This window comes from Oncorhynchus masou, chromosome 27, assembly GCF_036934945.1.
Source record: "Oncorhynchus masou masou isolate Uvic2021 chromosome 27, UVic_Omas_1.1, whole genome shotgun sequence".
In the NCBI taxonomy this organism is placed as follows: Eukaryota; Metazoa; Chordata; class Actinopteri; order Salmoniformes; family Salmonidae; genus Oncorhynchus; species Oncorhynchus masou.
This window is the reverse complement of record NC_088238.1, coordinates 33893965-33920182: the sequence shown is the minus strand read 5'-3', so window position 1 is coordinate 33920182 and position 26218 is coordinate 33893965. Positions and strand designations below refer to the sequence as shown.

The 26218-nt window shown below is 42.7% G+C and overlaps 1 protein-coding gene across 3 annotated transcripts in view; it reads right to left on the bottom strand.

Annotated features, from left to right (window-relative positions):
• Window positions 1–478: 478 nt before the first annotated feature.
• Window positions 479–26218, bottom strand: part of LOC135516057 (cadherin EGF LAG seven-pass G-type receptor 1-like) — a 123975-nt gene continuing 98235 nt past the window's right edge. Inside the window, exons 16-37 of one of the 3 annotated variants that reach the window (XM_064940054.1) lie at window positions 25859–25979; window positions 25452–25635; window positions 24479–24580; window positions 23473–23567; window positions 21268–21477; window positions 20274–20457; window positions 19906–20055; window positions 11368–11554; window positions 10583–10750; window positions 10351–10477; window positions 9958–10158; window positions 7934–8108; window positions 6974–7086; window positions 6547–6626; window positions 6030–6156; window positions 5601–5726; window positions 5323–5459; window positions 3642–3748; window positions 3302–3466; window positions 2732–3016; window positions 2228–2537; window positions 479–1727 (exon numbers count right to left, since the gene is read on the bottom strand). In XM_064940054.1, coding sequence (XP_064796126.1) covers window positions 1703–1727; window positions 2228–2537; window positions 2732–3016; window positions 3302–3466; window positions 3642–3748; window positions 5323–5459; window positions 5601–5726; window positions 6030–6156; window positions 6547–6626; window positions 6974–7086; window positions 7934–8108; window positions 9958–10158; window positions 10351–10477; window positions 10583–10750; window positions 11368–11554; window positions 19906–20055; window positions 20274–20457; window positions 21268–21477; window positions 23473–23567; window positions 24479–24580; window positions 25452–25635; window positions 25859–25979 — 3379 coding nt within the window. In that variant the 3' untranslated portion in view covers window positions 479–1702. The remainder of the gene's footprint in view (window positions 1728–2227; window positions 2538–2731; window positions 3017–3301; window positions 3467–3641; window positions 3749–5322; window positions 5460–5600; window positions 5727–6029; window positions 6157–6546; window positions 6627–6973; window positions 7087–7933; window positions 8109–9957; window positions 10159–10350; window positions 10478–10582; window positions 10751–11367; window positions 11555–19905; window positions 20056–20273; window positions 20458–21267; window positions 21478–23472; window positions 23568–24478; window positions 24581–25451; window positions 25636–25858; window positions 25980–26218) is intronic. The other 2 variants (XM_064940053.1, XM_064940055.1) reach the window with 2 other exon arrangements.

Sequence of the window (26218 nt, the reverse complement as noted above, 5' to 3'; positions counted from 1 at the left end):
GGAAGAGACAGACAGAGAGACAGACAGACACACAGAGAGACCGACAGAGAACAGACAGACAGACAGAGAGAGAGACAGCAGGACCGGTAGGCACAATTGTTTCATAAAGGATTAGCCCTGGACCTCAGTCACTGTCTGGACTTTGGACCCCACAGCAGGCAAGTCAGACAGTCCATCAGCCAGCCAGACACACACACACACAAACTCCCAGTTGTGCCTGGCACAGCACAGGACAGCCTCAAGGAGTGTAAAGAGACATTACATTCCTTGGCCAGTGTAAGGATATACAGGGAGAGTCATTTAAGACATAGCTACACTACCTTTTAAGGAAAAATACCATTCAAAGTACATCTCTTTTCTTTCCTCCCTTACCTCGTTCACAGTTATCCTCATTTCAGTTTCATCTCCCTCCTTAAGGGTATTATATAAACTTTTCATAACGTGTGGGTGGGATGTCAGAATTCGGACAAGGCATAAAAACAATTCAACGTGTCATCTTTAATTTTACAGTTACAATCAATTTTTCCAGTGTCTTGAAACCATAAAAATAAATATACATGTGTTACAAAACGATTCCAGTGTCTTTGATCATACAAAAAAAAGAAGACATTTTGTACAGTGCCGATCACATGATAGGAAGTGTTACAACGGCATTACTTGTGTAGTGGTTAGCTTGACATTAGACTCCATACCGTATATGTACTGCAGTGGTTCTTGATCTACTTTGGTAAGCAGAATAATGGGTGTGTGCTGCTGACCTGTGTTACATTTTTTTTTTTGGGGGGGGGGGGCATGATGGGCATGGTTTGAACAATGATAAGGCACAGGTTTGCTAGTCTGAGCCACAGAAGAACATGTCCTATAACAGAGTGTGATTTCTCCACAATGAGAAAGGATTTCTACAATTGTTGCGTTTACAAAAGCATTTTCTTTTCAATTTACAAATATGTCGTTTTGTCTCATCCATGATGACACAGTTCAAATACAAAATATATAATTTTTTGTCGTTGAAATATCTACATATTAATTACACTCTAAAAGCATTGGGTGAAAGGCTATGCTCCTCTTTCTATGATTCGCTTGGAGGAGTAGGGCACTTGGTAAGTCTCTTGAGTTTCTCCTGAGTTTCTCCCATAGGATTTGTAGTCTTAGAAGTCTTTCTCTGGATTACCTCTGACTGTACCGGCACGCAGTGGTCATACATCCATATCTGTATCAGTCCTGAGGCTCTTAAGAGTCTCTGATCGACCAATGTGAGTCACTCATTCTGGGGGGTGGAGTCTTCAAGGATTTCAAAAATGTGGTTTGGCACAAGAGGTTCCATTAGTCCAGTAAGCAGGACCCCATCCTTTACTTGGTTTAGTCTGACACATACATTCCCTTTTGTTGCCTTTACTTTAGTCCGGCAGGCGTGGCTCTGCAGTAATACTGCTCTCCTTACGAGATTAAGAGGGTGAGAGGTGAAGGACGAGAGGTCACCTCTCTCCGTTGCACATGGGGGTGATACCTTCTCTCTTTTTAATTATACCTATCCCTTTCTCGCCTCTCTTTTCGCCATTGCTCTCTTGTTTTCTCCTCTCTTTTCCTTTCATTGTCATTTCTCCTCTTGTTCCTTTATTCTCCTCCTCCTCCCCCCTCCACTTCAGTGAGAGATCATCTTTTCTCCTCTCATAAGGGCAGAGAGACTGGTTTTCCTGCAGGGTCAGATTGAAGTTTCATTACTGCCGCTGTTCCGGGAGAGAAAAAGGAATGGAGGGAAGGATAGAGGGAGGGGAGGGAAGGATAGAGGGAGGGAGGGAGGGGAGGGAAGGATAGAGGGAGGGGAGGGAAGGATAGAGGGAGGGGAGACATGCTGGGTTAGATGTGTGCAGGTAGGGATGCATGCTAACCACTAAACAACCACATGCAACATTCATATGTGGGATGGGAACTTTCATTCATACAGCACACATAGACATGTGCAACAGCGAAATATGTCCTCCTTATGTGATAACTTCACCTAACACATGCAAGTCAGCATCAATAGACTCCATGATCAACAGATGCATGTCATTAACGTGTCTATAATGTAATACCATTCAGATGCAATCTGACATTTTAAAAAATCCACTCATTCACTATTAAGGCTAAAAGGATTCATACATCACTTCATGCTGAGTTGCGCTGCATTCTCTGCCCTATTGAAAAACACCACACACAACAATGACATCATCACGCGATTACCCACTCTGAGTCCGATTCGTTGCCTCCGTTGGTCGTTATCGCCTTCATGCTCATAGCCACGCCCCCATTCTGTGGTAATTGTGGCCGTGGGGCAATCGGCGGCTTGATGACTACACTGTTGCTCTTGCCCACAGATACGGGGTGTACCCCGTCGTTGGAGGCCACGGAGGGGGTCTTGGACTGAGGAATGATGGGTAGAGGGATGGAGGAAGAGATGGTGGGAGGGTTGTAGTCACTCAGCTTCTCTCTCAGTCGGTTCTTCATGTTCTTGTCGGTCAAGGGAGGAGGGTACGTGATCTTGTTCTTCAGGATGCCTGAGATGGGAAGAATACAGAGTCACTTTAGATTTGTTTAAGGTATAATAAAAAAACTTTCACAAATGGATAAAGACCCAGTTACAGGGCCAATATATTGTATGCTTGGATGAATGATTGAATGAACAAACACAAACAAACACAAACAAACACAAAAAAAAGACGAAAAAAAGAGGAATGTCTACATATCTCACCCTTCTTCGGCTCCGGTTGATGGGTGCTGTTGGGTAGGCTTGGAGGTCCATTGGAGGGTCCATTGGAGGGTAGACTGGGAGGTCCATTCTCCCTAGTGGGGGTCTCCCCGTCCTGCGGTGTCTCTCCTCTCTCTCCTACATGGTTGAGTTTGTTCTCCTGGTGCAGCTCCACGTTCACCTTGGTCTCCACCCTCAGCCGTTCTGCAACCCCAGGATCCTCGCTGTCACTGGCTGTTGTCGCCTCCTTGGGCCAGTAAGGCTTCACGTGATTGGACACTGCTTCCACTAGGGTCAGAGGAAGAAGAAATATGAGCCAATCAGTACTTTGGTTGTAGGTAGTACTACCATACCACAGTACAATACTAAATATGTCGATAACACTTTACTTATGGTAAAGTCTGCAGGTATAATAAACTATAATCCAGTTATAATGTATTCTCAGACTTATGTAACGTTATCAGTGAGTCATTAAGAATGAATAAAAAGCTGCAGTGCTTTCTGAGCAGCGAGACCATGGATGTTTTGATAGGTACCGTTGAGGGGTGTTTTGGATTGGAAATGGATGGCTACCTTTGGTTGCAATGCTGGTCCCTTTAGGTGTGCTGTGTAGAGGCTGTCTCTCGTTGTTCCACTTGGGCTTGATGTCCATGTCATCATCTTCGCTGTCGGAAGAGTGAGACGAGGCATAGGACGAGCTGTGCTCATCTACAGACAACTCACTATCCGAGTCCGAGTCTGAGAGAGAAAGAGAGAGGGAGACCAAAAGACAAAAAGAGAGAAAGAGCAACACATGAACACATTATGCAGACACACAGCTCACTGCTGTGAGGACTGCACCCCATCTCCATCAACCCTTTCATGAAAAAGGACAGCTTGATGGGAGTTTGAATCGGATCATGATGCAGCTTACCGTCTCCTCCTTTCGTGCCGTTCCTGTGGAACAGAGATCCGTCCAGGTCAGTGTGTCCTGCTTTCGCTGTGGCCGACGACACACTGGGCTTCTGACCAGAGTCACCCCTACATCAGAGAGCAGGTCAAACTGAGGTTAGTTACACGTCTAGATGGAATCACATTGGAGCCTTTGGACTTACTGTAGAGCAGCAGAAGAACTGATGACGAACTTCCTTTTCTTATATTTTATTTTATTTTTTGACTTTCCACCCCTTTTTCCGGTGATATCCGATTGGTAGTTAGTCTTGTCCCATCGTTGCAACTCCCGTACGGACTCCGGAGAGGCGAAGGTCGAGAGCCATGCGTCCTACGAAACACGACCCTGCCAAGCCACACTGCTCGCTGAACCCGAAAGCCAGCCGCACCAATGTGTCGGAGGAAACGCCTTACAACTGGCAACCGAAGTCCGGCCCGCCACAAGGAGTCGCTACAGCCCGATGGGACAAGGGAATCCCGGACGGCCAAACCCTCCTCTAACTAGGACGGTGCTGGGCCAATAGTGCACTGCCTCATGGGTTTCCCGGTTGCGGCTGGCTGGAACACTGCCTGGGATTGAACCCGGGTCTTTAGTGACACCTCTAGCATTGCGATGCCCGCTGCGATGAAGTGGATCCCCCCCCCATTTTGTCTCTTTTTCCCTGAACATAAGAGTAATACCTTTTCCAAACTAGATTGAGACATTAGCCAGAGGGCCGACAGCAATACAGTATTGTAGCTAACCTGTCTGATGCTTTCTGATCTAAGAGTTAGCTAGGCTCCAGCCCCAACAAGCCAAACTGCCAGATGCCAACTGTGTGTGTCTGAAATATTCTACCAGGTACTGTATATACCTCCCTCCTCCAGCCAGACACTCCCCACCCACTGGGCCTAGCCCTAGTTGACCTGTGTAAGTGTGTGTGTGTATGTGTGCTTGTCGTTGACACACTGCTGTGTTAAGCTGAGCCATGCTTTGCCTGCATGCGTGTGAAATAATATTTGTAGAAAGGTAGAAAAACAGTCACAAAATAACAGAGAGATAGATAGAGAGAGAGAGAGAGATGGCTCAGAGATGCTGTGGAGGCTGTAACTGGGGTTAGTGTGGAGAGAGAGAGGGATGGCTCAGAGATGCTGTGGAGGCTGTAACTGGGGTTAGTGTGGAGAGAGAGAGAGAGGGCTCAGAGATGCTGTGGAGGCTGTAACTGGGGTTAGTGTGGAGAGAGAGAGGGAGGGCTCAGAGATGCTATGGAGGCTGTAACTGGGGTTAGTGTGGAGAGAGAGAGAGATGGCTCAGAGATGCTGTGGAGGCTGTAACTGGGGTTAGTGTGGAGAGAGAGAGAGGGCTCAGAGATGCTGTGGAGGCTGTAACTGGGGTTAGTGTGGAGAGAGAGAGGGAGGGCTCAGAGATGCTGTGGAGGCTGTAACTGGGGTTAGTGTGGAGAGAGAGAGAGATGGCTCAGAGATGCTGTGGAGGCTGTAACTGGGGTTAGTGTGGAGAGAGAGAGGGAGGGCTCAGAGATGCTGTGGAGGCTGTAACTGGGGTTAGTGTGGAGAGAGAGAGGGCTCAGAGATCAAAAGAGTAACAGAGAAAAAAGAGAGATCCAGACTGAGACAGGACAGACAGTTATGCCATTGCCATAGCCATGCGGCAGCCACCATGTTACCTGAGTGTGTAAGCGAGGTAGCTGCTGTGGCTTTTGGCTGACCTGACGGCACTCTCCAGAGAAACAGTGGACTCCCCAATGGCTGACCTGTACAGAGGACCGTCCTCAGTGTACGTGTTGTTACAGTTCAGAGACCGCTGGAGGGAGGGACGAGGGGGGATTGGTTGGAAGGAGGGAGGGAGAGAGGGAGGGGGGTGTGGAGAAAGAACCCAGTCAGTACCAGACAGTAAAGACATCTGTTCATCCCCTTGTGTGTGTTTATCCGTGTGTATACTCACAGTCAGTAGAGATGCTCTGGTAGTGCTGGACTCATCCGGTGAAGCCTTTTTCCCGGTAAAGACATTTTTCAGATTCTTCCTCACTTCTTTATTAAAGATCACATGGAAGAAGAAAATGAAGATGCCCTATAAGGAGACAGAGAGAGAGGGTCAGTGAAAGCCTTTTTCAAAAATCCATTCTCTTCACTGATATTAGGCCAGGGCCTGCATTCGTAAATTGTCTCGGAGTACGAGTGCTGATCTAGCAAAACTGATCGAAGATAAGTATGCCTGCTCTGACACGCTTTATGGATGTAGGCCCTGGCCTAATGAAGAGAATGGATTTTGTAACGGCTGGTGTACAGTAAGGCTGAGAGTTTTAACCTCTAGAGTCGTGAATGACTGTACAGCCTGACACGTGACCTTTAACCCTGAGCCCTGTCCCCTCACCTGCAGACAACTGAAGATGGCGAACAGGTAGTGGAAGGTCATGACATCACTGTTGACTGCCATGAGGCCCAACAGCCAGGTGGCGCTGATGAGCAATAGGAGGAGGAAGGCTGTCCTCAGAGCAGGACTATGTAGGTAGAGAGAGAAACTTGGATTATAACACACACACACACACACACACACACACACACACACACACACACACACACACACAGCAAGTATACACACACACACGACATAACACACACATGCACTAATAGATGGTTAATGTAACATAGGAGACACACACATACGTCCTACTAATAGATGGTTAATGTAACATAGGAGACACACACATACGTCCTACTAATAGATGGTTAATGTAACATAGGAGACACACACACACGTCCTACTAATAGATGGTTAATGTAACATAGGTGTAGCTCAACAATGGAATGTAGAGAATGGCCTTTGATGTTCTTAATCTCAAGGGTGTGTGCGTGCATATGTGTGTGCCTGCGTGTGTAAAAATAATTACATGGCTCCAGACTTCTCGAAGGACCTCTGCCTGCGTCCACAGGATGCCTTAGCTGCCAGCACAAAGATGACAATGTTGACCTGAGAGAGAGGAGAGGGATAGAGACAAGCATTAGTACCATGGCAGACAACAGGGTAATCCATTTACAGTCAACAGATACACTCAAGACCTTCAACTGCAAATCACTGGGGGAGAGAGGGCTCAGGAATGGCATGCACTAAGGAATTAGAGAGAGAGAGAGAGAGAGAGAGAGAGAGAAAAGGAAGGACAAAAAGAAACGGTAGGGGCAAGGAGAGAAGAACGAGCAAAGAAAGAAAAAGAAGAACGTGACATTGAAAAGAACCGTGTAAGTAAAGTAAAAACCAGTAAGTAAAAATCTATCACTATTACAGGTTTAAAAAAGGCACCATTTATCTCAGGCACTCACCAGGACGACTACAGAGATGGGTCCTGCAAAGCTCCAGATGAGGGTGTCGTGGACAGAGAGCCAGCAGAAGTCTGGGTTCCCATAGCCCTGAGGGTCAAGACCCACTGCCAGACCTGAGGAGGGGAGAACCAGAGAAAAACATCAACACTGTGTTAGCTACAGGCCTACTGTAAAGTATGAGCATCACTTGCCCTGGGCCAATAATACATTTTCACTGTGCAGGAATTCTTTCTTCATTCAAATGCAGAGAAAAATACATCAGAGGCATCCATTAGAAACCCCCACAAAATAAAGTATGCAAGTAGATGAGTTGGGCTATTATTGACGGGAGACGAGAATAGCAGAGAAAAGTCTAGAACGCCTGTGCATGTTTCGTCCACAAATGATGTTGCAGGTCAAGCAAACCACGTGGGAACAGCGTATACTGTGTACAGGCTTTCTTCCTTCATTCAAATCCATAGACACACACAGAGGCTTCATAAAACACCTCACTCTAATGTAAGCAGATCTACTGGTATTATCCACGAGAGAGGAGAGGAGCCGGGCTGGGTTAGCGTCTTATTCTCTCCCCAGGCTTTGTGCGTGTGCCAGGGTGGAAAGTGATATAGCATTATGGGCCGACTGGCATCAGCAGACACCGGTCTAATCAACTAGAGGAAGTCTTCAGGACAGGAGGAGACATTTAGCACTGGAGACTACTACTGGACAGAGACTTCAGGATGTCTCTCCCTCTCTCTCTCTCAGCGCTCTCCTTCATATTATCTGGCTTTTCCTACTGCTCTCGCTCTCTCTCTTTCTCCATCTCTCTCCTCCAGGTTTCCCACAGGGATCAACGAGTCGCAGTACGCCAGAATACAGACAAGATGGCTTCTGACTCATAGATGTGACTAGGTTTGTTTACCTGGGATTGGGGTGACTGAGTTTAAGTAAGTGTATGTGTGTGTGTGTGTGTGTCCTCACCTGTGATGATTGCAGGTATGCCCCAGCCCATGGCGTAGTAGAACCTCATGTGACCGTGGTTGATGTTCCGGACCTCCGTCAGCATGCGGTAGATGTGGAGGCCCTCCACAAACATCCAGGCAAACGTACACATGTAGAAGTAGTGGAGCAGGATGGCGATCACCGTACACACAAACTACAGACAGAGAGTCGCGGAGGGACAAGGTCAGAGGTCTCCAGGGACATCCATTTCAATCACATTGAGAACCACTAATCCAAGTTCCATTCTTCAGCACTGGCCACACTACACTGAGGCTACAAAAACATTAAGAACACCTTCTTAATAGAGTTCTGTCTTGCCCATTCACTCTCTGAACGGCACACATACACCATCCATGTCTCAATTGTCTCAAGGATTAAAAGTCCTTCTTTAACCTGTTTCCGCCTCTTGATCTACACTGATTTGAAGTGGATTTAACGAGTGACATCAATAAGGGATTATAGCTTTCACCTGGATTCACCTGGTCAGTCTATGTCATGGAAAGAGCAGGTGCTCACAATGTTTTGTACACTCCGTCTAGCCCTGAGTGGGTCTCTCTCTCTCCCTGCCTCCATCTCGCGCTACTTTTCTTTATCTCCCTCCATGCCTTGTTCCAGGAAGAATGCAGTGTTCTTGGGAATCCCCCAGCAGGTAGGGGAGGGAGAGGACTAGAGCTAGATCACGGAGCTGAGGGTCATCAATCTAACAGAAGACGGCTCAGGGCTGTGACTGATGACAGCATTCCAGCCCACTGACATACAAACACACACGGCTAGGCTTCTAACTTCAGAAAAAAAGAGGGTGAGTCAGTGAGTGTCAATCGTGTCAATCGTTACTACTGCTGAAACAGCACAGCCAGAAGAGGAATGGCCAGCACTCGGAGCCTGGTTCCTCTCTAGGTTTCTTTGTAGGTTCCTGCCTTCTAGGGAGTTTTGCCTAGCCATTGTGCTTTTGCCTCTGCATTGCTTGCTCTTTGAGGTTTTAGGCTGGTTTCTGTAAAGCTCATGATATCAAAGAAGTTGATTTGAATTTGAACAGTAACAGTCTATGGAGACAGACTCAGACCTGTATGTCTGTCTGTGACAGGGTCTACTGCCCTGAGGCTCAAACAGTCAGGCACCAAGTAACAGCATGTCTCTATTATCACAGGCCCGGAGGGACATCAGGCCTATTAGTGTGTGTGTGTGTGTGTGTGTGTGTGTGTGTGTGTGTGTGTGTGTGTGTGTGTGTGTGTGTGTGTGTGTGTGCATTTCAGAGTAAATTGCATATATGTCAAAATACACTATTAGATTACTTGCTTATAGGCAAACCTGTCACGCCCTGGCCATAGTTTACTTTGTATGTTTGGGGAGGTGTGTATGTGGGGGGACTGGGGAGGTGTGTATGTGGAGGGACTGGGGAGGTGTGTTTGTGTGTGCATATAATGAACGTGGGTTGTGAGTGTGTTTTTAAACATTGCAACATGATTTTGGACAAAAAGAGAAACGCGTGCAGGCAGACAGACACGAAGACTTTCCATCGTGATGTTGTAGAGCTTGACTCTTTTCTCAGCCCAACAACAACGATGAATTCCCATAACGCCAGAGAGAAAATGGCTGCAGGGCTGTATTCTTGGGGTGTTATCCCAGGTGATCCCTTCAATTTGTAAACAAAATGTGGCGACTCCATAATCCACATCATTTACAGAAGTGATAATTAAAGAATTAAATGTAACTGTGAATACAATGGAAAGCACACCAGTGCTCTAAGCAGAGAGAACGGGGGCACTTAAGCTTAAGAATCATATCTAGATAGTCACAAATACTAAACGTTCCAAACCATCCCTGCTAAAGCATGGTCAATGTCATTTTCAGGAGTTTAGAGGTCAGGGTCACGGTTAGAGGTCACAATTAGGCTTCCTTAGTTCCGTTTACCTCACCAGGTTGTCAGCCTGGTCGATTCATTGGGACTAGAGTCATAGAAGCCAGAGTAAGAGGTCAGGGGTCATAGGTTAATTGTTTCTCACCGGGTTGTCAGTCTGGTTGATGCCGATGAGGAAGACGAGCTCGGAGAAGAAGAGTGCGGCCACCAGGTTCCTGTGGATGCTGTGGAGGTTAGAGTGTAGCTTCCTGAGTAGAGCCAGCAGGATGAAGGTGAGGAGCAGCGCTACCAGGGAGGCTGACACCGTGGTGTAGGTCACAATTTTTAGGGGTAACACGTCACCATGCTGGGGAGAGGGGAGGGGAAGAGAAAGGAGGGAGAGACGTGTATTACATTGTTATAGAACTAGCTCAAATAAAGATCATAATCAAACTCGGTAGCAGCAAAGAGTGAGAGGACATTAACTACCCACCCTGCCCATAGCAATATAATGACAACAATATTTAAAGTTATGTACAGTGTATCTCTATGAACCTACCTCTCTCTTGGAGATGTCCATGAGCACAGCGAAGCTGCTCATGTGGTCACACTGACAGCTGATGTGTGTGTTGTTCCTGTTCAGCAGCTCACATCCCTTAGACGACCAGCCTCCCGTACCACCAATCCTACACACACACACACACACACACACACACACACACACAGAGGAAAGATAATAAATACCATGTAAAGAGTGTGTGTGTGTGCGTGTGTGCGTATGTAGTACTCACGCGATGGAGTGATTCCAGAACACACACACAGGTTTGGTCCTCTCCTCTGTCTCCAGTAGTGTGTACTCCAGTGTGATGGGGGGGTCAAGGGGAGAGGGGAGGGGCGAACCCTCACTGTACACCAACGTGCTCACTATGGGGGTGTTGATCACTGGACGGTTGGGCAGCCTGCTCACACACAACACGTACATATGAGCAAGCATGAACGTGAACCCTCATTTTGATAACTTTTGAAGTACTGTTTACGCACATATGACCACAGACACTCCTTTTAGGGAGTTCCCAAAATATACATTCTCAGCTGTTTGTGGCCACTTGGCGACTGGCCAAATAGTGCTTTATGAGCCCTTCTAGTACCAGTGTAGCAGCTATCATATACACACACAGCGCTAAATATTATGACATACCAACCAAACTGTTCCACATTTAACTCCACCTTACACGTGTATGTTTCATTTGTAATGATATGTTTTAGTCATGTATAGAGTTTCGAGTGGTCTAAATGTATACAGTGAAAGATTCAGACAGCATGGCAATGATATGTGAGACAAACACCCACAGTATGCCAGGGCATTAATCGCACCTAAAGTAAACAATGGTTTGTGCCAACGCAGTTGCCATATCTGTTGCCACGCGTGAGTAATTTATGACATACGTTATGTCTTTATTATGATGGATAGATTAGCTACATGTAAATTGATAAAGGCAGTGTCTGGTTATGTCAGATTTTATGAAAGATTGAAGTAAAGTGTGGTAAAATGTAGTAAAGTGTTGCCCTTGGTTACCTGAGGCTCCTACGGTCCGTGTCGTATCTCTCAGGGAGGAGCTGACCCAACGACCTGAACACTATCACCACGGCAACAGGCAGGGGGGCGGCGGGCTCAACATGGCGGCGTCTCTTATTGGATAGGGTGTGATACTCTTCAGGAGCGTCGGTCTTAGAGGGATCGGCGCTAGGGCTGGGTTCGACTACTAGAGAGTGAGAGTAAGAGAGAGAGTTGGAACACCTATTAAAGTCCTTGCTACATAGTAGATTGGGACCCACTGATGCATTAAAACAAAGATAAATGATATAAAGAATAATAGTAAAAAGCTTTGGAGCACCTTAAATTAAATTTTGGGCAAAAAGGCGAACTCGGCTCCATCATTCACTGAATCAGCTGGCTCATTCATCACAAAACCCACTAATATTGCCAACTACTTTAATGTTTTTTTCATTGGTATGATTAGCAAATGTAGGCATGACATGCCAACAACTATTTCTGAACCTACACATCCATGTATAGCAGACCAAATTATGAAAGACAAGCATTGTCATTTTGAATTCTGTAAAGATGCTGAAAGTAGAGGAGAGATTGACGTCATCACTATTTGTTTTTGTAAGAAGTGTTGACATGTTGAATGCACCGAGCTGTCTGTTTAAACTACTAGCACACAGCTCAGACAACCATGCATACCCCACAAGACACGCCACAAGAGGTCTCTTCACAATCCCCAGAACAGACTATGGGAGGCACAGTACTACATAGAGCCATGACTACATGGAACTCTATTCCACATCGAGTAACTCATGCAAGCAGTAAAAATACAGATAAAAAAATGGAACACCGGGGACTGTGACGAGGCACACACACACACACACATGATATCATACACACACACACACACACACATGATATCATACATACACACATGATATCATACACACATGATATCATACATACACACACACATGATATCATACACACACACACACGATATCATACATACACACATGATATCATACACACACACTGTCAGGATTTGGCCAGGGTTGTTCCGGGTTTTGGTCACTAGATGCCCCCATTGTGCTTTTTGACCTTATGTTTTTTTCCCTTGTTCCCCATTATTATTTGCACCTGTGCCTCGTTTTCACCTGATTGTATTTAAACCCTTAGTTTCCCTCAGTTCTGTGCTCTGTGTTTGTATGTTAGCACCCAGCCCTAGTGTTCTGTGTATTCTTGTCGATTCCGGTGGATGCTCTTGTGGAATTCTGTTTTTGTTTTTGAGTATCTCTTGAGGCTTTTTTGTGCTATTCCTACCACCTTTTGGATTTGCCATTTTTGTATTTAAGGACTTCTCCTTTTTACTTTATTAAATACACCGTCTTAAGTACTGCTGTGTCTGCCTCATCTTCTGGGTTCTGCTGACTATTCGTGGCTCAGTTGGTTAAGTGACTGTTTCTCACTCCGGAGACCCAGGTTCGTAACCGGGTCCTGACACACACATGATATCATACACACACACATGATATCATACACACATGATATCATACACACATACACACGTGATATTATACATACACACATGATATCATACACACACACGATATCATACATACACACATGATATCAAACACACGCACACACATGATATCATACATACACACACATATCATACATATACACACACATGATATCATACACACACACATGATATCATACATACACACACACATGATATCATACACACACACACACACACATGATATCATACACACACACACACACACACACACATGATATCATACATACACACACTCATGAAATCATACACACACACACACACACATGATATCATACATACACACACACACACACATGATATCATACATACACACATGATATTATAAATACACACATGATATCATACACACACACACGATATCATACATACACACATGATATCAAACACACGCACACACATCATACACACACACGATATCATACACACACACATCATATCATACATACACACACATGATATCATACACACACACATGATATAACACACACACACACACACACACATGATATCATACATACACACACACATGATATCATACACACATACACACACACATGATATCATACATACACACACTCACGATATCATACATACACCCGCACATGATATCATACATACACACACACACATGATATCATACATACACACATGATATTATACATACACACATGATATCATACACACACACGATATCATACATACACACGCACACACATCATACACACACACATGATATCATACACACACACATGATATCATACATACACACACATATCATACACACACACACATGATATAATACATACACACACACATGATATCATACATACACACACTCATGATATCATACATACACACACATGATATCATACACACACACACACACATGATATCATACATACACACATGATATCATACATACACATACACATGATATCATACATACATACACACACACATGATATCATACACACATACACACACACACACATGATATCATACATACACACACACATGATATCATACATACACACAAACCCATGATATCATACACACATACACACACATGATATCATACACACACACACACACACACATGATATCATACATACACACACACATGATATCATACACGTATACACACAAACATGATATCATACACACATATGATATCATACACACATACACACACATGATATCATACATACACACATGATATCATACATACACACACATGATATCACACACACACACACATGATATCATACACACACACACACATGATATCATACATACACATACACATGATATCATACATACACACATGATATCATACACACACACATGATATCATACACACACATGATATCATACACACACATGATATCATGCACACACACATGATATCATACACACACATGGTATCATACACACATACACACACGATATCATACACACATACACACACAATATCATACATACACACACATGATATCATACACACACACATATACACACACACATGATATGATACATACACACACACATGATATCATACATACACACACACACATGATATCATACATACACACACACACATGATATCATACATACACACACACACATGATATCATACATACACACACACATGATATCATACATACACACACACCTGATATCATACATACACACACATGATATCATCCATACACACACACACATGATATCATATGTACACACACATGATATCATACATACACACATGATATCATACACACACACGATATCATACACACACACACACATGATATCATACATACACACACACATGATATCATACATACACACACACACACATGATATCATACACACACACATGATATCATACATACACACACATGATATCATACATACACACACACATGATATCATACATACACACACATGATATCATACATACACACACACACATGATATCATACATACACACACACATGATATCATACATACACACACACATGATATTATACATACACACACACACACACAAGATATCATACATACACATGATATCATACATACACACACACATGATATCATACATACACACACACACATGATATCATACATACACACACACACATGATATCATACATACACACACACATGATATCATACATACACACACACACACATGATATCATACATACACACACACATGATATCATACATACACACACACACATAACATCATACATACACACACATGATATCATACATACACACACATAAAAACATATATATACACACACACATGATATCATACATGCACACATACATGATATCATACATACACACACACACACATGATATCATACATACACACACACACATGATATCATACATACACATGATATCATACATACACACACACATGGTATCATACATACACACACACACATGATATCATACATACACACACACATGATATCATACATACACACACATAACATCATACATACACACACACATGATATCATACATACACACACACATGATATTTACATTTACATTTAAGTCATTTAGCAGACGCTCTTATCCAGAGCGACTTACAAATTGATATCATACATACACACATGATATCATACATACACACACATGATATCATACATACACACACATGATATCATACACACACACACATGATATCATACACACACACATGATATCATACACACACACATGATATCATACACACACATATGATATCATACACACACATGATATCATACACACACACATGATATCATACACACACACACATGATATCATACATACACACATGATATCATACACACACGATATCATACACACACACAATATCATACATACACACACACATGATATCATACACACACACATATACACACACACATGATATCATACATACACACACACATGATATCATACATACACACATGATATCATACATACACACATGATATCATACCCACACACACACACATGATATCATACATACACACGTGATATTATACATACACACATGATATCATACACACACACGATATCATACATACACACGCACACACATCATACACACACACATGATATCATACACACACACATGATATCATACATACACACACATATCATACACACACACACATGATATAATACATACACACACACATGATATCATACATACACACACTCATGATATCATACATACACACACATGATATCATACATACACACACATGATATCATACAAATATACACACACACATGATATCATACATACACACACACATGATATCATACATACACACACGCTATCATACATACACACACATGATATCATACAAACACACACACACATATGATATCCTACATACACACACATGATATCATACATACACACACATGATATCATACAAACACACATGATATCATACAAACATACACACACACATGATATCATACAAACATACACACACACATGATATCACACATACACACACACATGATATCATACATACACACACACCCATGATATCATACACACATACACACACATGATATCATACACACACACACACACACACACACACACATGATATCATACACACACACATGATATCATACACGTATACACACACACATGATATCATACCCACACACACACACATGATATCATACACACACACATGATATCATACATACACACATGATATCATACATACACACACATGATATCACACACACACACACACACACATGATATCATACACACACACACACATGATATCATACATACACACACACATGATATCATACATACACACATGATATCATACACACACACACACGATATCATACATACACACATGATATCATACACACACGATATCATACACACACACACACACACACACACACATCATATCATACATACACACACATGATATCATACACACATACACACACAATATCATACACACACATGATATCATACACACACACACACATGATATCATACACACACACACACATGATATCATACATACACACACACATGATATCATACATACACACACACATGATATCATACACACACATGATACATACACACACACCTGATATCATACACACACACACATGATATCATCCATACACACACACACACATGATATCATACGTACACACACATGATATCATACATACACACATGATATCATACACACAAACACACACAATATCATACATACACACACATGATATCATACACACACACATATCATACACACACACACACACACACGATATCACACACACACACATGATATCATACATACACACACACACACACATATCACACACACACATGATCATACATACATGATATCATACATGCACACACACATGATATCATACATGCACACACACATGATATCATACATACACACACATGATATCATACAAACACACACACACATGATATCATACAAACATACACACACACATGATATCATACAAACACACACACATGATATCATACACACACACATGATATCATACATACACACACACATGATATCATACATACACACACACATGATATCATACATACACACACACACATGATATCATACATACACACACACATGATATCATACATACACACACACATGATATCATACATACACACACACACACACACATGATATCATACATACACACACACATGATATCATACAAACATACACACACATGATATCATACAAATATACACACACACATGATATCATACATACACACACACATGATATCATACATACACACACACATGATATCATACATACACACACATGATATCATACATACACACACACACACACACATGATATCATACAAACATACACACACATATGATATCATACATACACACACATGATATCATACATACACACACATGATATCATACAAACATACACACACACATGATATCATACATACACACACACATGATATCATACATACACACACACATGATATTTACATTTACATTTAAGATATCATTTACAGACACATCTTATCCAGACACTTACAAATTTATATCATACATACACACATGATATCATACATACACACACATGATATCATACACACACATGATATCATACACACACACACACACGATATCATACACACACATGATATCATACACACATATCATACACACACATATGATACACATACACACACATGACACACACACACACACATGATATCATACATACACACATGATATCATACACACACATGATATCATACATACACACACACGATATCATACATACACACACATGATATCATACACACACACACATGATATCATACACACACACACACACACACATGATATCATACACACACATACATGATATCATACACACACACATGATATCATACACACACACACATGATATCATACACACACACACATGATATCATACATACACACACACATGATATCATACACGTATACACACAAACATGAAATCATACACACATATGATATCATACACACATACACACACATGATATCATACACACACACACACACACACACACATGATATCATACATACACACATGATATCATACACACACACATGATATCATACATACACACACACGATATCATACATAAACACACACATGATATCATACACACACACACATGATATCATACACACACACATGATATCATACACACACACACACACATGATATCATACACACACACACATGATATCATACACACATACACACACATGATATCATACACACACACACACACACACACACGATATCATACATACACACACACATGATATCATACACACACACATGATATCATACATACACACACACATGATATCATACATACACACACACATGATATCATACATACACACACATGATATCATACATACACACACACACATGATATCATCATACACACACATGATATCACACACACACATGATATCATACACACACACATGATATCACACACACACACACATATCACACACACACACACATACACACACACACGATATCATACATACACACACACATGATATCATACATACACACACACACACACATGATATCATACACACACACACATGATATCATACATACACACACACATGATATCATACATGCACACACACATGATATCATACATACACACACACATGATATCACACACACACACACACACACACACACACACACACACACACACACACACACACACACACACACACACACACACACACACACACACACACACACACATGATATCATACATACACACACACATATCATACATACACACACACATGGTATCATACATACACACACACATGATATCATACATACACACACACATGATATCATACATACACACACACGATATCATACATACACACACACATGATATCATACATACACACACACATGATATCATACATACACACACACATAACATCATACATACACACACACATGATATCATACATACACACACATAAAAACATATATATACACACACACATGATATCATACATACACACACACACATGATATCATACATACACACACACATGATATCATACATACACACACACATGATATCATACATACACACACATAAAACATGATATATACACACATAAAACATACACACACACATGATATCATACATACACACACACATGATATCATACATACATACACACACACACACATGATATCATACATGACACAGGCACAGGATGATAAATCATACACCCACAACATGATATCATACATGGACACAGCACGCATGATATCTTTGTGCAGTACTCCATATCCAGCGGTAGTGTGAGCAGACGACTGTACCTTTGTTGGGGACCTCATGGGGCCTAGTGTTGAACTGTGGGAAATGGACAGAGGACGTGAGGTCTTTGGGGTAGTACTCCTGGATCTCATGGAAGCGAGGGAATGAGGCCTGCCCAGGAACAGACGTGTCCAGGTAATCAACGACAATGACTAAGGAGAGAGAAAGAACTACACATCAAGACCAGCTCATTATCAAATAAAGGTGACATTTTATAATTGCACTGAATGGAAGTAAAACTTGACTGCAGTTTACCCAGAGCCGAATTATCAATGGGCGATTTGTTCAAATTCTGTGTTAGGGAGTTAGGAATCTGCTCCTAGACTCTGAAATCCTCTCTTCATTGGTCTGTAAATGTGTCTTCACTCACTCATATTGTCAGTGACGATGGTGAATGGTATGAGGTAGGTCTTCCTCATGTTCCGTGCCAGGGTGTTGGTGTAATCCTCAAAGTGGCGCAGCAGGTGGGCGGTTCCCCCCTCAGAGCGCTGGATCTGCTCCCAGTGGTCTCTGGTGCCAGGGTCTAGGATGGCACTGCCCGCTCTCACCAGGTTCTGAAGGGTTTAACAATAGCAGGACGGTCTGACTGTAAGTCGCTTTGAATATGGGCACAGCTCAAACTCTGTCGCTCCTGCCTAATTAATTTTAAGTCCTGGAGTAGCAGACGTTACCTGCTCACATAGGCCTATATTAGATAGGTGACCTAAAACATTCACAACCTAAAGAGAAATGCCATAATAAAATGTGGAGATATAAAATAGCTCAGATTTTTGTAGATTAGTGTTCGTATTGCAGGTTGACGTTTATTGTCATGAATCTTTCCCTGCAACGAGAACTGTGCCGTTTCCGCTAGATGGGCCAGCTGCAAAGTCAAAATTGTCTATATCGTTAAAAAAAAACGGCTTAATTTAAGGTTAGGGTTAGGCATTAGGGTCAGCAGTGTGGTTAATGTTATGTTTAAAATCAAATGATAGGACTTTGTGGCTGTGCCAGCTGGTAACCACTCTGCAGAGCTGCCTCCAGGACATGAGTCATCTAAATAAAATCCAACCTGTGTTCACATTGGCCAGATCAGCTTCCCCTGTCAGTGGAACTGGAAGAGAGCCAGTGGAGGGCAGTATTCCTCCAGTCTTCCCAGTGTAACTGAGCCCACCCAGTAGGCTACTCCTGAATAATGCCCTGGTAATGCACCTAATGCCCTGCTGTCTGACACAACAGACAACTAGCGCATGGTCCCTGAGAGAAATACTGTGCATACAAAAACTAATCTTTATAAAAAATAAAAATACATTGCAATTAGACTGTTTGCAATCAGCATACCTGCAATGTTGTTTTCAAAGATACCAAAAACAACAAACTCTGACCTCGTTGAACTCTGCGTCCCTCGTGGCGGTGAGATCGAAGCCTGTCTGCTGACTCTCGTACTGGAGGACCCTGGTCAGCAGCTGAAACGCTGTCTTCACATCGTTGCCGTAGTAACTGTCCGTGTGGTTGGTGGCGTTGTGGAGCAGGCGGACGATCGCTTTGGAGCGCTCGCCATCCATCCGGGACTCATTACGATGCATCTCCTCATTCTGGAGGGGCGAAGGGGAAGAGAAGGAGGTCAAGAATACAGACAGATACTGGAGACAGTTACAACTATATGGACTGTCTGTGGTTGGTACTAATAGATGAATCCTAACCAGGGGTGAAAGTAGATTGAATTTCTTACCGATACGCGACACCCAAGCACACGCACCTATTCGTTTCATACATGATCTCTGTGGGCCTAGTAGCCTAGGCCAAGTCAAGATTTGTCATGTCACTTTTAACATGCAATACATTTTAACAGGCAGCGCGTGGGCTTCAAGTTTGAGGAAGCACATTTCCACCATAAACATGCACTTTTGTCATAACATATTCCATGCATCCTCGCATTTGCAGACTTATGTAAGACGACCTACTTTTCCTAATGTGATGATTAGATTGGATAGTCATAATTTAGGCTTATAATATAACTCAATCACTGGTTGCAAAAAAAAAGACTGTTCAGCGCAGCACGTTAGCGGCGTAGAGTAGGCCTCGGCTACAAGCTATAGGCCTATCACATGTATTTCTTGTTGGCCTTTTATAAACACATATCATGCAATTGTACTACACTTCATAAGACTGGAGATGTTAACAGAAACTTTTAATACGACAAAAATGACAGGGTAGCCTACTTTGCTGCCATTGACAAACAGCTCGATAAAAACAACGTTGTCGGATCCATACAATCGGCCTATGAAAAGGGGGTGACACAAATACAACATGACGTCCATCTAACCTGGAGGAGGAAAGGATTGTCCAAAAACCAACAAAAGTGGCATTGACGCAATGATAAATACAGTGAATATGCACACTCACCGGAGACGTGGCCGATGTTCTCCGCTAGTGCCAATAAGATAAGGCTACTGTTCGCTCAATTAAGTTGAGAATTTTGATAACTAAAAGACAGATTGGAGTCTTTTCATTGTCATCTCTGTACAGCAATAGCCATTTGCTTTCCAAACAGGCTTTCCACGATTGTATTTTTTAATATTACGATATGCCTGGCTGCGTCTCTCTGCTTTTCACTGACAGTCACAACTCAACATTCTATCTTTTTGGTATTCGCCGAGTGCGCTGCCCAATTGCGGGCCCTTGCCAGTGTGGGCCATGTGATTTAAAACAATCCACTGCAACAACAACAAAAAAGAAGCTAATCATCCTCTGTGGCCAAATCATGCTTTCTGGTGTAGTAGCACATTTTGAAAGATTTTATTTATTTATGTATAGACAGAAGTAAGCTAAATAGGATTTTTAATTGGCAATTTAATTCAATTTACTTTAGGGAAAGCTTAGCTTCCCCTAGCCTTATGGACACGCCGTCTATGCCTTTTAATGTGGCCTAAACACAACCAGTCATGATGTTTTCATCTGATTGTCAAACGATCACGTAAAGAATACACACCTGTAGGCTACCCACGCACGTTCATCCACTCACAAAATAATTCCAGCATCCAAACAGTGCACTGTGGACCCACAATTTGATGAATGGAAAGAGACATCTGTTATAAAACACCCACTTGTAATGTACTGACATTCTGCAATTGTCATTAGGCCTACACTTGTAGCCCGAATGGATGTCCACTGTTATTAACGCATGCTTTGATCTCAGCCACTCATCTGCACTGCTCGGTCTCAGTCACTAATTTGTGCCTTGTCCTCGCACGTCTTGACCATTCATCTCCGCTTTGGCAAAAATGCAAGTGCTCTCGATGAACCACAATGCAATTTGGAGCAATTTGCACATTTTCCATGTGGCTGACATTCAGTAATGTTAAATAAGGGTGTTACTTGTGATAGCCTGACTTTTGACCAATATGGCTGTGATGCGTACCGGCTTACTTTCACCACTGAACTCCAGATTCGCATAAGTGACTCCAAATTGTGTATAATCTTTCAGTGGGAGATTTGCAAGTTAAGAAAGAGCTCTGCATATGCAGATCTGTAGTTAAAATAGGTCTCTGTATGAGTGAACTTGGACTGGATAAGAGGAGCACACCCACCATCTTCATGAGCTGGGAGAAGGAGACTGTGGTACAGTTGAAGAGTTCAGGAGGCAGCCAGCCCTTTTCATCATTGCAGTGGCGGATAGCAGTTCCTACAGTTCGAAAAGAAACAAGTTCATTGATAGCTATAGTCACAGTAAGAATAGAAAAAAACAAAAAGGAATATTGGCGTGTGAAAGAGCTCAACCGGTCTCTTCCTAGCACCAGGTGGCTCTCTACACATGGGTGAAAATGGGGAGTTACTTCATATAATAAATTAGTTAAAAGCACAATCTAAATGCCAACGTCATTACCATTAATTCCAAACAATCATTAAACAGAGAAAAGACTTTACGGTTAGAACTGACAGTTGGTTGATGTGAGCCAAGGCGAGTCACCCAATTAAAACAGCCCAAGAGAGTCCTGGGGGCAACAACGGGTTTCCGTGGTGACAAGAGTAACTAAGGGGGTAACTAGGGAGGTTACTGTGGTTTAATGGGAGCAGGTCAGTGATGTTACGTCTTGGCCCTGCCCATATTGTCTCTACTGCTAAGGCTCTATGTGGAGCAGGAGACCTAACCCAAGCGTGCGCACGCGCGGAACACACACACACACACACACACACACGGTTCTGCAGTATTATGAATGTGTCTCCAAGCAGACGTTGCCAAGTCTTCTACACAATACCTTGTGTTTGTCTCTGTCTCCGGCTGCTGCCCTCCAGAGACAGAGTTTCTTTAACACCATTGGCCAAAGACAAATCTCCAAAGGCCCTGATAGACCAATGAGATGGCCTCGTTAGTGTGCTGCGTTAATGAGTTCCCTCGACAATAGAGAGGTGTTAGGGACAGCAGAAGGCCTTGAACTAAGGGACTCCACAGTACATAACCTCCATTCTCCACCCATACAATCTTTATTATGAATAAAATCCTTTGAAGCATTTGATATCCGTATGAATTGGGCTTTCTATTATTGTGACTGTACCTGCTATGCTAAGAGCTGTGTTGAGTGCAGAGGAACTCACCGATAGATCCTTTGGGACAGTTCATGGCTGCAGGACGACCAAACTTGGTCTTAGGCCACCAGATCCCTTGATCGAAGGCCTTGGGACAGCCCTCGTACACCACTGAGAGATGAGAGGGGACAGATGGCACATGGTTAGAAGTGGTCCCTATAATCCCTAACCACTGACACAGGGTCAGATGTGTTGAGATCCCCTAATGGTTCTGGTTTGTAGTGAGGCTTGTGTAATCTGATCCTAGAAGGTTAGGAACAACTTCTGCCTTGAGCGTCAAGGGCTGCCTTGGGCTGTATTTCACATATCTAACACGCCCAAGAAACACGACTGCTAACGACTCTTACGAGTCTTTCAAAACAGCCAAACAGGCCAGCAATTATATCAATGTTACACAATGTTAATAAATTATTCACCTAATTTCTAATTTCGTAGCCTAATCCTAAACAAAACCTGGTTAAGACTTGCGTATGCGTGTTGTTATGGGTTTCTAAGTAATGCAGTCTGATCATGTGCTGTACTGTATACACACCCAAGTGCTTATATCCTAAAAAGTGACCATGATTGTAACTCTTTGAAGACCTTTTATAGAGTAAGCCACAAGGTTGGGTTGAAGCACTTGGGTGACAGATACGGTATGGGGACTGTGGTTCTTTACTGAAGCTAGAGTGGGATCTAAATGAGGGAAGGCCTTGTAACCAGACTATAGGGAGGCAGAGGTTCTGTTCAAATACTCTGAAGATGAATCCTTCCTTCCTCCAGTCCTTGGCGTTATAACTGATCTGACATGTCTGGATAAGAGGGAATCCTTGCTTTCATGAATCCAAATTGAGTGAGATCAATGATTACATCACGGAAGGGACGGCCAGAAGAAAGGATGCAATTTTCAAAGTATTCAAAAAGACAGAATGCCCTCACAGGCTCTCAAGGTCACATTTAAGAGTAACAAACATTTGCATGTGCATCATTTCCTTCCACGTACCTTCGCAACCGGTGGCGGTGACCTCGGCGAAGGGGTTGTCACAGCGGTTACACTGTTGCCCAATGACCCCGGCCTTACAGGGGCACTGTCCGGTGTGTGTGTCACAAGTACGAGAGTGGGCCCCTAGAGGGAAGCACTCACAGGGGTAACAGGTGTCCTCATCCTTGGGCCGGTAGTAGTTATCCTGGGGAGAGAGAAGATAGGGTTAGTTTACTAAGCCTACAACATGCAGTATTATCTACCAGTCCATTGTTTAAGAATGGTTGGTTGATTTGGGACCTATTGGTGAGTTGTGGCCAATTCCTACTAGGTTTGTCATAGTTTACAATTGGGGGGCTTCAAGAGGAAAGATAGTTTGATTCAAAAGGCATAGCCTGTGAGAAGAGTACCTGTGATTATCTTCTTACCTTGCACCGACACTCTCCACTGGTCTTGTTACAGTCAGGGTTGAATCCTTTGCTGATGTCACAGCTGCAAGGGCCACACATGGGGTTCCCCCACCAGCCCCGAGGACACGGCTTCTCAACCCTGACACATCACACAATAACAACTCATTTAGTTGCGTTCAGCACATAATGAATGGAAATAAAATGGCAGGAAAAAAAGTACGAGAAAAAAGGAGACTGCATTTATCCTTTCATCACATACCTGCTATATAACGGTATCACTTAACAACAAAAATGCATTCAACTGCATCATGAATCTAGCATAAATGTTCTATCCCTTGGAAGAGAGACACAACACAGTGAGTGAGTCAAACACTCTTT